We start from the raw sequence: 15,124 nt of genomic DNA, 5'->3' as shown, positions 1-15,124 counted from the left end.
CTTACACAAGGAGCATTGTGTTGTCGTGTTAATGGATGTTTGGTAGAAGATGTTTGAAGATTGTGGGGGAGCCATGCTGTGAATGAGCTGACAAAATTGTTGGGGCAATGACACATATTGGTTAAGCGAGATCAGCTGTTTCCATCTGTGTACCAACTTGTTGTGTTGACTACTGCTTAGTTGCCTTTTGTGGTTTACGGGTGGCAGGCACGGACCAAGGGGAACCAAGAAAAGTGGGGGTGGAGGTTGCTGGGAGGTAAACTAGTTTTTGGCTGCCTCATCAAAGTCATTCAACCAGTGCCTCCCACAACCTTCCTTGCCTCTTTACTCTGTTTATGTAAGTGCTACACAGTGTAATCAGCAGGGCTTGAACATAGAGAGAGATTGACAAATGGAGAAGATGGTGACAGGGTGTTAGTAGAGATGGAGGAAAGCACCAGAACAGGAAGACATTGGTGTTTGTGTAAGCAAAGCCAGAGTGAGGAGGCCGAAGAAAGCGGTAGAAGAGCAGGGGACAGCGGAAGTGAGGGGTCCAGAGTTGAGAGGAAGTCCAGAAAGGAGGGATGTGGTAGAGTTGTGTTTACAGGCCACGATCATAAAGTGCACTGTGGCTTTGTGTGTCAGCAGCTCTGAGTTTGTAATGGGTTACCACTGCAAAAGAGTAATCAAGCCATATACACAGCACTGTCGAAATCTAGTCAACTTCTCAGGAAGTGTTACACTTTAGCATGTGAATGCAGAAGCAACAGTAGCTCAGTCAAAGGCCTTATTTAGAAATAGATATAAACAACCAGAAAAGGAATTTGAAGTACACATCCCCATTGCGCCATGCAGTCCCCTCTGAGACGCAAGTTCGGGTATCCCTCCCCTTTGATCCCCCATTTGTAAGAGACTCCCTTGCAGGCAGCTGCCTCAAAGCTCCACAGAGGTATCAGATCTCCTCCTCTTCCTCATCTCCTTAATTACGACAATTAAAACATTTAGAGGACAGATGGATGGAAATCCAGCCGGATGCAGTGCCTGTCCCTACGGACAGATGATGATGAGGTGAGATCTGATTGAGCACTGGAGCGCATGCGATCAACTCACTGGTGGCACTCTGGCTCCCTCTTGTGGTCCGAGCTGGATGCTGGTGGTCAGTGGTTGTGAAGCTTATGCACATTAAAGTCTTATGAAGATTATTTTTGGGGTTTTAAGTGTTTGGGTTTAATTGAAATAACTGATTGGTTAAAAACACCAGTTGCTCTATATTTGTAAGTATGTACGCCTGTTGAGTGTAGGCTACTGTTTTACTATGATGGATCAAACACTTTTTTCATTTAAAAAATGTTATTCAGGGGAGCCATTAGTATGTGTTTAGATAAAATTTAAAGGAAAGAGCGGGACAGAGGGATTTATTTTTAATTTTTGAAACTTAACTTTTTTTGACAATGTTATCTCAACACTGCATTCATAAGCAATCTTTCATCATGTATGCATTTGTGGTTTGGACTTTTACCAGTAGACTTAATTTACTATATATTTAAACCGCTCACCCCTTACAGCTGGTGGGCGGTAACCTATAAGTAAATCTGCTAACGTTCTACTTTCTACACAATGAGGCATATTGTATCCAATAAAATAAAGTACATGTTGATGAATAAACACATTGGATGTTTATTATAGCCTAAAGAAAAATGGCAATTATGATTTTTGTCATTACACAAAGTCATATAAAAAATATTAAGGGTCATTTAGTGACCGGTTGATGGCTATAAAAATGTAAAGAACATGTTTTGTTAGCAAAAGAAAAAAACAACAAAAAACAAATTAATTAATTAAAAAGTTGCTCCAACAGAAAAATATGGGAAGTAAAGGCAAATCTCAGCAACACCGTGCTGGTGTTGTGATATAGGCTGTTCTCATTCACTGGCCATACTTTTACCTACGGAAAGTAATGCACTACTTTATATTATATACAACCCGAGTAATCATTAGCCAGGACGTGCAGGGCTGTCTCGAGGAGAAAGTCAGACAATGTGGTATAAAGACAAAGTCTGCATAGGGAGGAGGTCATTGTGGATTTCTTCTTTCACCCAGGTGACCGCTGTTTCTGTCCCGTTTAAAACCAAAAGTCAACATTTTAACCCAAATTTTAACCCACGATCTTTTCCTAAACCCACCCAAGTAGTTTTGTTGCCTAAACAGGTTCTGCACTGTAGAGGCTTGATGTTAATGGACATTTGTAGGATAAAGCACGAAAATGTGTGCATAACTTTTCGTAAGCTATTACATGACCTTTTAAATCTAACCTTTAATGTGATTACAGTTATTTAGTGAGTAGTTAGAAATGAGTGACTACTCTTTCTTTTGGTTAGTCAACTTGCAGTTGAAGTTGTAGTAGATTCTGTTTCTTTTCCCAATGACATACAAAACAAACACGTATACATATATAAAATCTTATTTTGCAAATTTCATAAAATGTACTGCTTATTTGTGATATTTAGCCTTGTGGTCAAATATAGAGTAACTCAGAGTTTTACAGCTCTTGTAGTGACTCAGAGCCTCTGTAGCGTAGCGCTCCATTGGTCAGCCACCTGCACACAAAAAGTTATTGTTCAATCAAACAGAGGCAATTATGGTTATTTGAAGAGGCTTAACTCTCTTTACAAATGTGACAAAAATTGCAAACCACTTACATGTTCAGGCTGCCTTTTTTCTGTTTTAAACCTATAAAGAGCATGAGGGTAAGGATCATATTAATGACGCAAATCCTGTGGGACTTGTTAAGTTTACAATGAAAGGAATACTCACGTCGAAGTTGCCATGTGGTAACTATGGCAACAACCAACCCCACCAGCACCACTGGCACTAAGATGGCGGCTAGGTGACCACTTTGACTCTCCTCAACGCTCGCCTAGCAGACAAGATTTCATAACAGTTCAACTTTACCTTCACCAGAGATTTATTTTGGCTCATCTTGTGAGCATTAAAGTTGCAGAAACACATATGTGCCACTTGAGGACAGAACATAAGAACAGGCTCAAATTCACGGCACATGATTTTTTTAGCTAATGATGAGTTAGCAAACAACTGCCTAGTTTCACATCCACAGTGGCCACCTCATGAATGTCCAATATCACTCTCATTTAAGCTGTTTTGGCCTCTGCCAACACCAATTTATTTTAGGTTGTTGCTCAACTATGTTCAGCAGCTAGCTGCATTTTTGTTAAAATTTAAAGATAGTTTCTTGGGCATTTTTAGGCCATTAAAGACAGTAGAGTTGAAGAAATGAAAGGGAAGAGAAAGGGGGGAATGACACGCAGCAAAGGGCCGCAGGTCAGAATCAAACCCGGGCCCGCTGCATTGAGGGGGAGACCACAGATGGGCGCACCCTCCACCAACTGAGCAATCCGGGCGTCCCAGCTAGCTGCATTTTATGCTACTTTATGTCACAAAAAGTACATACGCCTGTTGAGTGTAGGCTACTGCTTTACTGTGATGGATCAAACACTTTTTTCATTTAAAAAATGTTATTCAGGGGAGCCATTAGTATGTGTTTAGATAAAATTTAAAGGAAAGAGCGGGACGGAGGGATTCTTTTTTAATGAAACTTAACTTTTTTTGACAATTTTATCTCAACACTGCATTCATAAGCAATCTTTCATCACGTATGCATTTGTGGTTTGGACTTGTCATGGATTGAGAACAATCCATGACACTGTCAGGTCTCCAGGTCTCAGCTTTCCAAAGGGTGGGGCGCACGCTATAAACTCTGCAGGGTGCCCAAACTTTTGCAGATGCCATTTGTTTTGTTTTCTGTTATTTTGAAAGTGTAAATGATGGAAATAAAATATAACTTTTTGTGACATATTATACGAATGTCTAATCTTTCATTTGATGCCTTTTGGAGATTTTTTCCATCTTTTCTTGGCTTCTTTATGCATATTAATACAAATTTTAACTGGAGAGCGCAACACTGTTTGTGTGTATATAGATATATATAGATAGAGATTAGGCTATCCATCAGTTTAAAGTAATTGCAATGTGCCTTTAGGTACTTTACGTATAGTTTAATGCTAATGCTTCTCTACTTTTACTCAAGTAAGATTTTGAATACAGAACCTTAACTTAACCAAAAGTACCAAAGTATTTCTACATTTTTATATTACTGAGTAAGTTCTTGCACCACTGATGAGTGTCTGAGACTCGAATGTGCAGTAAATGTGTAGGCTGTAAAACCAAAACAATGAGCTGCAAGAGGCTAAAGCTTTGCAGCTAACTCTGTGGGTTTGTCACTATGAGTGAACCCTTTAACATGAACTAACATACAGTCTTGTGATATATTGTTAAAATCCACATTATTTGTTGTTGTCATTGGTTACATACTTACAGCAGCATGAGTGTCAGTAGAAATGGTGGCAGGGAAATCACCCCTCGGATGACCTGTCAGACACCAACAAAACAAAGTAGCTAAGAGGAAGTTTTGAAAGTGGTGTTTTTCAGATAACTGAACATGCAAACACAATACATTTATTACTAACCATTCTGGGAAGATATCGGGTTACATAAGGTGTTTTACTGTTCTTTAAGGAACTGTCAGTTGGTAATAACAAAATTGGGTTCATTTATATTTTTGGGCTGTCTTGCTAAACTAATGATCTACAGCACAGCATCCTGTTCTGCCTGATGTACCACATTAATATAAAATGAAGACAGTGAGAATAAAAAATAATAAAATAAACAGAATTAAGTAACACCTGCTTCTCCAGTGGTGATGGTGAGGACATTGCTAGCTCTACTGGCGCCCAGACTGTTCTTAGCAAACATGCGAATGTTGTATGTGGAGGGATTTATCTCTATAATCGTGGCCTCTGTCTGATTTGGGCTAAAGTCAACAACTGTCTTTCTGTAATCCCATGAGGCTGTGAAGAAAAAGAAAGACAAAAAAGATTTTACATAATATCACCAAATGCCAGAGGGATTGATAATGAGAATTTAACTTTCACAGTTGAATTACAGTGAAGTGGCAAATATGACATTTCTCATACCGTTAACGGCTTTACACTCCAGGTAATAGCCTGTGATGGGGCTGTCACCTTCAAACCCAGGAGTCCATGAAAGGGAAATCGTATTGTCTTTGACCTCTTTTAACTCCACCACTGGGGGATCCGGGGGCACTAGGAGACATTTTGCAAATTTTGGTTTCCACACAATTTGTTTAATTTATTATGTTTCTTCTGCAGAAAGCCAGATTGTGATGAATGTCCTGTACAGACAAAAAGATGCCTCACTCTATGTTGCAATCTCCTCTTTTGTCTATGTCAAGGAGAGACATAACAATGATTAGCATTTTGATTTAACATACCCTGCCAAATAACTCCATTATTCACAGCTCTACTGTGAACAACAGAGCTACATACATGGGACACTGTAACAGCACTCACGTGATATAACTGGGATACATTCAAATAGTTCATTTGTATGTAATGTCCAAAATAAACATGATGTAGAGTAACCTAAATTCAGTGTCTGTGAAAAAAAAACTAGAAACACACCAAGTACCTGATGTGATACTTGTGGTGCTTTCTCCCCAAAGTGTGGCAGCAGTAACAGTCTCAATTGTTGAGGTTGTGTGAACTTGGGACAGAGTAAAGAAAATTACTTTCCAATCATAATCATTTCATTTATTTCTAGTTGTCAAGATGCTAATAACTAACCCTAATAACACATACCTGAAATAGAACGTGTAGTGTCTTGTATCCAAATTGTGGCAGCAGTGGAAGTAGACTTAATAGTGGATACTGTTGAAGTTGTGTGAACTTAAAACAATACAATTAAAACTTTGTAAATTACATCATATTAAACGGCCTCAATAATAATAAGAATAATATTAAAGTCATATTTTGATATCCTCTCACGTATCCCATCTTACCCTCATCCAGAGTGGAGCAGAGCGGTGCAGTCGAAGACGGTCCTATTCCTGCATTTGTTTTGGCCTGTATAATCACGCCGTATTTGGCAGAAGGTTTCAGGTTGTTGAGAATGATGCTCTCTAGTTCTCGTGTGGCCGCCACACTTACGTGCTGCCACCTTTTGAACTGTCTGCCTGCGGGGTCGTACTCTCTGTAGCTAATGCTGTAACTCCGAAGAACCCCGTTTCTTTGATCGAGCCTCGGAGGCTAGTCAAGAGAAAAACACTCTTAGAGCAGTAATGTATTAGAATCAACTGGGTCCAATAAAAGGCTGGGCAAAGAGGTTTCCCTGAAAACCATCTGTAGTTTTTTTTGACGGTGACTTTACCTTCCAAGTGACTTTGATACTGTGAGAAGTGAGGGCCTCCAGCTGCATATCCAGGGGAGGACCCTCAGGTGCTGCAGGGAAGACACATTTTAAAAGAGGCCATCCATGAACTTTTTTATTTTAGTCCAGCATAATTCTAATTATAACTGAAAGACCGAATTATCAATAATACCTGCTTCTTTCGTTGTGACCGTCAGAACATTGCTGGCTTCGCTCATGCCCACACTGTTGATGGCAAACATGCGAAGGTTGTAGGTTTTGGCTGGACGCAAATCCACCAAAGTCAGTTGAGTCAGTTGAGGATTTGAGACTTCAGTTGTCACTGCAGTATCCCAGGATGCTATGCAACAGGAATGCATACATAGGTCCTTACTGCATACTTTTCAAATATTTCAATAGATATAATTGGCTGTCAAACGTCTAAATTCCATTAAGATTATGGGGACAGTTTTCTTGTGCTCACCCTGTTTGTTTTTTAGATCAATCCTGTAGTCTGTAATGGGCCTGCCGCCATCAAACACAGGATCCCAGCGAACAGTGACAGTTCTTTCCTTTACCTCTCTTGTCTCCACCTTCAGGGCATTAGGCCGTACTAAAATGGAATAATACAAAGTGCAAAATCGTGCTAAAACGATTATTCGATTAATCAATAGACCGATAAAAACCAAAACGTGCTTGTTCCAGCTTCTCCTCATCGCTTTGGTCTATGGGAAGTTGTGCGGGAAATTTTTCAAACAAGCAGGGAGTCATCAGGAAATTCCACTAACTCATTTTCTCACAAATACTGTTTTGTCTCCCCCTTAGAAATTATAATGTCTCCCTGTGGGTCTCACCTGCAACTACAGTCAGAGTCAGCTCGTGTTTGTGATCATTAAACCAGCCTGGTATTTCCACACGGCAGCCATACGTCCCAGAGTCGCTTTCCTCAACCTGCCTTATGGTCAGCGACACGTCACCCTCACCAACATTACCCCTGAGCAGGTACCGCTCGGACAGTCTGCTGATCACTGATGTACCATCTGACTTGATCACCTCATTGGCACAGCCACTGTTGGGGATGGCTCCTCGACCCCAGCATGCAGAAAGCTTGCCGTAGTACTTAGCATCATAGTTGCATATCAAAGTCACATCCTCTCCCACTGTGACTATGATGCTTTCTGCAGACATACAATCTGAAAAAGCAGAAAGTCCCGTTGGCAACAAGGAATATTTGGCAGGGTATATTAAATCAAAATGCAAATCATTCTCACGTCTTACCTAGGAGTAGACAAAAGAGGAGATCGCAACCCAGAGTGAGGAGTCTTCGACCTAAAAAAAACATTTTAGTCTCGTCTCAGACGCAATCCAAGAATTAAGTCCACCTGCTGAGCGACACTGAACCAAACCACAGTGTGGTTTCAGCTTTGAAATCCTTCCAAATCACATGATGCTGTCCTTGATATGCTCACACAAACAATTTCTGCTAGCAGAAGAGGAATGTAAAAAAGAGCTGTTTCCTTTTCTGTGGTTTTGGTTCCTTATCTTAGAAGTGGCACACTGTTTCGTTTTTGATGATTAGACAGAGACAGAATCAAGGTTATCAATACACCATTCTCGCTTCTGTTGTTTGTTCTCATTCCTTGTAATGATAGGGACAGAAGGACAGAGAGACGTTTTTTACATTTGAACAGCTTTGCATCAACAGAAATCCTGCGGTAAAATCTGCTACTTTTTAATCAAGGTCACACTGGAAATTGATTCGTTAAAAGTATTCAAAATAACTAACTTCAGGAACACAAAATGTGAGCAGGAACACAAAATGGTTGTAGATAATAGTTTTGAAAACGTTAACTTATATTGTCCTGAAATAGAACTCTGATGGAAATAGAAATTCTGGTTTACTCAAGGGCCATGGACTTCTGTATGCTTCTTAGACTGCTGAGTAAACACTGGGGTCTGCTGGATGTTTAGTAACCCAGCACAGAACTTCCTCTTTGATCACTGCCACAAAAAGTGGTTGGTACAACTAACTATTACAATATTAACAATACAAAGCTGTATTATTTTAATTATTGTAATTATGTGTAGGACTGAAAGCAGGTTAACTTTAATATTTGCAGAATCACCTATCAGACTTAGTAATATTTTGTCTCCCATCCATTACTAACTCCATTGCACATGTGCACTTGGGTTAAAACACATAAAGTAGACAGAAATAAAAGAGAAAGTCACATACAACTGCAACAATAAGATGCAGACTGTCCCAAAATTCCTGTAAACATTGTGACAGCCACATTTCTCTTATAGACCATGCAAAGATGTCTGGCGCCTTGATTTGGTGTATTTTGTGTGCAATGCTACACCATTTAATTGAAAAAAATACACAACTGCATCTGCATGAAAACCAGAACTGCAGCAGAAACCTAGGAGGTTTAATGTGAGAACATGGAGTGACATACTGCAGAACAGCTCTCACGGTTAATTCTTTAAGCTCAAAGTGGAACAAATATTTTTATTTAAATTATGATCATAAAGACGAGTTGAAAGTGTGATATTGAACATATAGTGTGTATGACCACAGCACTTCATCCTTCTTACATAAAAATACACCAATGAACTAAGTGCACACTGTGTTCAGAGTGGAGTCTTCTCTATTATTTTGATAACGTGTTAAATCCAGTAGGTGGCATTGTGTCCACAAGTATAAACCATCCACAAGCTGTTTCATGTTGTGAGATTAAATCTGACAAAAAGAGAAAAATGGAAAGAAAAACAAGAAAAGGGAATTAATTAATCCGCAGGATATTTTTGCATTTTCTGAACCTCGCATGACCTTTGTGAAAATAAGTCAGGGGTCTGCAACTTTTTTTTTTTTTTTTTTTAAAAGCCAAAGAAATCATAACTGGAAGAAATACAGATCAGGGGCCCCCCTACTAAAAAAATGTAAATATTAGATGCATATAAAACTGGACCTACAATAACAGAGGGCATCTTAAACCTTTCTACATAAATTTTTAGTCCTATTAAAATAATTGTTGGCATTATTTTATAAATGTTTGTGTTAAACATACATGTGGCACCATGAATCAATTTGGGATAAACTGTATCTGTGGATGGCTCTTAGTGATTAATTTACCTATTGGCCAGTAAGCCTATCATTCTATTTGCTAATAATATGTTGGAATCATGTTAAGACATTTTACATTAAAAAAAAACAACAACAAAAAAAACTTCAAAACATTAAGAATTTGGTGGCCCCTGCAGTAACTCTGAGGGCCCTCTAGGAGTCCCGGACCCCCTGTTGAAGATCTCTACTTAAAGGCAAAGAACATCTTTTAAAGTCAACAGCTGTCACAACACTTCTAGACACTCATAACTGTTCTCACCATGTTGATATGAATCCTTCGGCAGAAATCTAATGCAAATAGTGTAATTTATATTTAGAATAAGTGACCTTCTGAGACTACTATAAAGGAGCAGCATTATCACCAGACAAACAATAGTACACAATCCTGCATTACTGTATTATATTCATTAACAGAGTACATCAGAGAGAGAACATTAAAGTATTTAATGATCAATGCTAACTGTTTCTACGTTGTCTGTGTACAGTTACTGCCATAGTTAACTACAGTATAGTTAATGTTAGGGAAATATTGTAGGCATGGAAATAGACAGGTTAGCCTGTGGTTAAGGTTAGGTAACTAAAACACTTGGTTAAGGTTTGGGAAAGGTTGTCAGTATGGTAAAAGGGGTTTAAAAAAACATATGCTGGATTCCACTAGGATGCAATTACACGCTGCCCTACAACCATCCATGCAACCTAAATAAAAGGCACTGTACACCTTGTGTTGGTACGAAATGTTTAACCTCGGGTGTGAACTACTCTCTGCAAAATCATCCAATGTACTGTACTCCTAAAATAGACTTCTGTGTAAAATGAATCTGAAAGGGTACACAAGTCAAACTATAATCCATTCCTTATTTATGGAAAAGCAAAGACGAGGATTATGATTATGGTGAAAAAGAAAATAGCTGCCAACCTGTCATGTTCCACTTCCAGAAAGGCTTTGAATTTTTCCTGCAACAAAAATGAACCTTATCTTGATGAACTGGATCAACTATAATTGGCATTTAGACTTATGTATGTGGCATAAATATGTACTATATTTTTCAGTATATTTTATGTTGAAAACTGCAATATAGCTTTACATATTTCTTGCCTCAAGCCTTAACCGCCTTAACCCACTCCCACATAAGTGCAAATTACAAATTGTTATTTTTGTGTTTTGGCACATCTTGCCCTTTTCAGGAAATATGTTCCTGAATGGGCCAGGAAACATAGGTGCCATAAATATACTGTATATTGAAATAAGCACATTTATGTCACAAAATAAGAAAACTTTACTTCTAGACACAACTCTCCCATTCTCTTCCAGCCTTAAAGTAATCCCACATGTGCACAGAATCACAAAACTTGATCACATACAATATGACAATAATATTTTTATACTATATTAGACTTTAGCGACACAACACAGAAGTTTAAATTTCCTTTCCCTTACCATTGGTTTTTAAAATTTGTAGTATGGGTAATTAAAATTGATATCTGATATCACATTGTATATATTTGTTTACACTTATTGCACCGTGGGTCAGAAAGAAATGCATTTTTGATTCCTCTGGATGTCTGGCACATATTTTGAGAGAATTGACAATAATGTTGGTTTGACTTTATATTTATTTTTGGAAGTTAAACTGGCTGCAACAATCTCAATGCTGACTAATTCTTCTACAATTTTAAATGTGTTGATAACATGTATTCAAGAAGATTGACAGAGGCAATTACTTTGAAGTACATCCAAATGACATGGAATGTGCTGCATTTTATCACTTTATATGACAACGCTGCAAATAAAACAATAGATGCAAGTTATTCAGAGCGGATACGTTTTTATTTATTTTAAAAGCTCATTTTTTATTTGGGCGTTCTTGCTGAATGCGGAATTTGGCATATTGTGTCCTCGCACAGAATATGCCAAACCAAAAGGACAAGATCAATCTAAAAGAAGATTGTTCTCCAAATGTGGCTTAATTTTGTGCATCTTCTGAATATAGATGGACCTTAGTGATGATGTAATTTGAAGAAAAACAGAGATATAATGTGATATTGTTTTTCATAAAAGACATTGACTTTTTAGAGTGACTCCTCGAAATATTTAAAAATCATATTAGGCTGAAGAAACCTGATTTCTTTCACCTCACAGCAAAATTTGACAGTGGAATTGAGCAATCATAAAATGAACCCAAATACAATTTTTTTTGACCTGAGAGTTAGGCCTGAGAGAAGCATGTATTGTGGATTTGCCAATTTTTAAACAAATCATATACAATTCCGATATCAGATCCAACGTTCTTCAAAACAGAATAGGAATAGACATTTGATTGAGTGTGCAGTAAATTCAAGGTGGAATCTTCGCCAATATATTGATAATAATGCATTTAGTCCAACAGGTGGAATTGCGCCCACAAGTATAAACCACTATTATACTTGGGCTGTGAGATCAATTTTGTCATGAAAAATCAACAAATTGCATATTAATTATTCTGCAGGGTATTTTATCATCTTCTCAGCCACATATGACACACTTTGGATTTTTTCGGAGCCATCTGAGAATAAAAGGATCCTGTAAGCTGCTTTACCGTGGAAAAGGGTTCAAAAGGTTTGCCTTTAAAGCTGAGGAGGTGGATAGAGTCAGCACATGACACATTCAGCTAGCAGTTTCTTATAGACTCCTTTGTGGACCATCTCATCTAGAACACTTTATAATACTTCATAAATGTTCTCAGCAGTTGAGTTGTTGAGATGTTGAAGTGTCCTCTTCGGCAGAAACCTCCTCCCTGAATATAATAAAGTTTAAATTAGAGTGGGTCTTCCTCTTCTAGACTGAAGAAGCATTTCTTAAGTCTAGAAGAGGAAGACCCACTCTGCCCATGTTTAATGTGTAAAATTAATCTAAATGGCACTGGTCACAAACTATAATCCATTCCACACTTACGGAAAACAAAGACAAGGGTGATGATTATGATGAAGAAGAAAATAGCTGCCAATCTGCCAATGTTTCCCGCTTTAATTTTTTCCTATAACATGGTAGAAATATGTGGCATAAATATACATTACAATGAAAACTAATTTGTGGGGCTCAAAAGTTTGGGCACCCCAGGTAAAATTTTGTAATAATGCGCATAAAGATCCCAAGAATTGATGGAAAATCTCCAAAAGGCTTATAAGACAGATTCGACATGTGTATAATATGTCACAAAAAGTTTGATTTTGTTTCCATCATTTACACTTTCAAAATAACAGAAAGCAAAAGTTTGGAAACCCTGCATAGTTTCTAGCATGCACCGCCCCCTTTGGAAAGCTGAGAACTATCCGTGTCATGGATTGTTCTCAATCACCGTCTGGAAAGACAAGGTGATTTCAATCTTAAGGTTTTAAATGCCCAGACTCATCTGACCTTGTCCCAACAATCAGCACCATGGCTTCTTTTTAGCAGTTGTCTAGAAATCTGAAACTGAAATTAGTTGAAAACAAAGCAGGAGAAGACTATAAGAAGATAGCAAAGCGTTTTCAGATGTCAATATCTTCTGTTTGGAATGTAATTAAGAAACGGCAGTCATCAGGAACAGTGAAAGCTAAACTTTTACAAATATGGTCTTAATGGAAGAGTCATCAGTAGAAAACCTCTTCTACCTCCCCACCACAAAAATCAGCGTTTGAAATTTGCAAATGAACATATAGACAAGCCTGATGCATTGTGGAAACAAAGTCTATGGACCAATGAGGTTAAAATAGAACTTTTTGGCTGGAATGAGCAAAGGTATGTTTGGAGAAGAAAGGCCATAGAATTTAATGAAAACAACCTCTGTCCAACTGTTAAGCATGGGGGTGTATCAATCATGCTTTGGGGTTGTATTGCAGCCAGTGGCAGAGTGAACATTTCACGAGCAGAAGGAAAAATGGATTCATTAAAATTTCAGCAAATTTTGCTACCTATATGCCAGCTGTGAAAAAGCTGAAGCTAAGGAGAGGATGGCTTCTACAAATGGATAATGATCCTAAACACACCTCAAAATCCACGGTGGATTACATTTAGAGGCGTAAACTGAAGGTTTTGCCATGGCCTTCACAATCTCCTGACCTCAACATAATTGAACATCTATGGATAGACCCTAAAAGAGCAGTGCGTGACAGACAGCCCAGAAATCTCAAAGAACTGGAAGACTTTTGGAAGTAAGAATGGATGAAGAAACCTCAAACAAGAATTGGAAGACTCTTGGCTGGCTATAAGAAGCGTTTCCATGCTGTGATACTTGCCAAAGGGGGCAGTAACAGGTATTAACTCTGCAGGGTGCCCAAACTTTAGCAGTCATTTTTTTGTTTTCTGTTATTTTTAAAGTGTAAATTACAGAAATAAAATCTAACTTTTTGTGAAATATTATGCAAATGTCTGATCTGTCATTTGGTGCCTTTTGGAGATTTTTCCATCTTTTCTTGGCTTCTTTATGCACATTAATAAAATAATTGGGGTGCCCAAACTTTCGAGCCCCACTGTATATATATTTATTTATTTATATATTTTCTGCATTACACATACCTCCGCTGTTGTGATTCCAATTGTTTCACCAACTTCAACTTTGTTAGTCAATAATGTTGTCAATGTGTCTGCAAGAAGTTAAAACCGTCAGTTAATACCACGTATAAAATAGTTTATGCTTAACATGATACACGATTAACTACATCATGTTTTGTTCCTGAATAAAAAACATTGCTAATAAACCAGTTTCTAAAAACCTATTCATATTTGCAAAAAAACTAAAACTAAAAACTAAAAAAAGAATCACCACTTTTAAACATTATTTATTCAAAAGGTGATTGCTCACCACCTGCAGTCGGTGTCCATTCCTGGGTAACAGGTTGTTCCACAGGGGCTGGCAAAAACAAAATACCTTAAGTCTGGATCATAGAGTTCATAACCATTCTAGATGATATTTTTTAGCATTACCTTCCTCAATGACCAGGTATGTGTTGATCTTTTTGTCATTAAACCACCCGGGGATCTCGATCCTGCAGCCGTACACACCGGCATCACTCCATTGAGCATCCAGGATGGTCAGCGACACATCTCCGTCGGTCACCCTGCCCAGCAGCTGGTACCTGGGAGACTGCCTGAAATGCTCAGCCCCATCCTGTGAGGAGAGGATGGTGTTGGAGCATTGGGACCTGGGCACCATCCCTCGTCCCCAACAGAAACTCAGGACGCCATGAGTTAGGCTGTCATACATACAGGGCAAAGTGACATTGTGCCCAAAGAAGCCAATGACTTTGAGGGTGCTGGAAGACACTGTGGAGAACAGCAATTGATCAATTTGGATGTGCAATGCAGATTGCATTTGTAATGAACAAATGAGAAGCCCACGAAGGCATCCACGCATGCAGATGCGTCACCAGTCTTACACACACAGGCACAGATACATGAAAAAAAACTGAATATCGACTCACCTTGGGTCAGGGTGAAGAGGAAAAAATAAAGACGACGCATATGTGTAGGCTATTATATAACAATGTCCTAAGTGAGGATAACACTCTAAAATGGATGGTGTTAGTTTCAACTTCCCTTTCTTGAAAATCAGGAAGGAAATCAATGTAGTCATGTCTACATCTGAAATGGTATTCTAGTGATTTGCTTCATCTCAGATTCTACTTGCTGTTTATCATCTTAAATCTAAACATCAGCTCTCACCTGTATCAAATACTGTAAGTGAATTCTTTTTTTTAACACACACACACACACACACA

The 15,124-nt window shown here is 38.4% G+C and overlaps 2 protein-coding genes across 4 annotated transcripts; both read right to left on the bottom strand.

The window, feature by feature from the left end:
- Window positions 1–1,632: 1,632 nt before the first annotated feature.
- LOC117952112 (Down syndrome cell adhesion molecule-like protein 1 homolog) lies at window positions 1,633–7,796 on the bottom strand. Its single transcript, XM_034884223.1, has 14 exons — window positions 7,540–7,796; window positions 7,116–7,454; window positions 6,746–6,874; window positions 6,455–6,622; window positions 6,283–6,353; window positions 5,915–6,161; window positions 5,715–5,801; window positions 5,545–5,619; window positions 5,031–5,159; window positions 4,740–4,904; window positions 4,373–4,425; window positions 2,794–2,896; window positions 2,679–2,709; window positions 1,633–2,576 (listed from the first exon to the last, which is right to left on the bottom strand). The coding sequence occupies exons 1-14, from the start codon at window positions 7,601–7,603 to the stop codon at window positions 2,519–2,521; spliced, it is 1,719 nt and encodes a 572-aa protein (XP_034740114.1). The 5' UTR covers window positions 7,604–7,796; the 3' UTR covers window positions 1,633–2,518.
- A 2,425-nt stretch (window positions 7,797–10,221) lies between these two features.
- On the bottom strand, window positions 10,222–14,987 carry LOC117952142 (hepatitis A virus cellular receptor 1 homolog). Of its 3 annotated transcripts, XM_034884270.1 has the most exons (6): window positions 14,828–14,983; window positions 14,331–14,669; window positions 14,209–14,256; window positions 13,923–13,990; window positions 12,321–12,402; window positions 11,335–12,162 (listed from the first exon to the last, which is right to left on the bottom strand). In XM_034884270.1, the coding sequence occupies exons 1-6, from the start codon at window positions 14,865–14,867 to the stop codon at window positions 12,086–12,088; spliced, it is 654 nt and encodes a 217-aa protein (XP_034740161.1). In that variant the 5' UTR covers window positions 14,868–14,983; the 3' UTR covers window positions 11,335–12,085. The 3 variants fall into 3 exon arrangements, with proteins under 3 accessions (XP_034740163.1, XP_034740161.1, XP_034740162.1); XM_034884272.1 differs by lacking the exons at window positions 11,335–12,162; window positions 12,321–12,402 and adding an exon at window positions 10,222–10,342 and having other exon boundaries at window positions 14,828–14,985; XM_034884271.1 differs by lacking the exon at window positions 14,209–14,256 and having other exon boundaries at window positions 14,828–14,987.
- Between the last annotated feature and the right edge of the window lie 137 nt (window positions 14,988–15,124).

The sequence above is a fragment of the Etheostoma cragini genome, chromosome 10 (genome assembly GCF_013103735.1).
Source record: "Etheostoma cragini isolate CJK2018 chromosome 10, CSU_Ecrag_1.0, whole genome shotgun sequence".
NCBI lineage: Eukaryota > Metazoa > Chordata > Actinopteri > Perciformes > Percidae > Etheostoma > Etheostoma cragini.
Note: the sequence above shows the minus strand (reverse complement) of the source record. Positions and strands in the feature narration are given on the sequence as shown.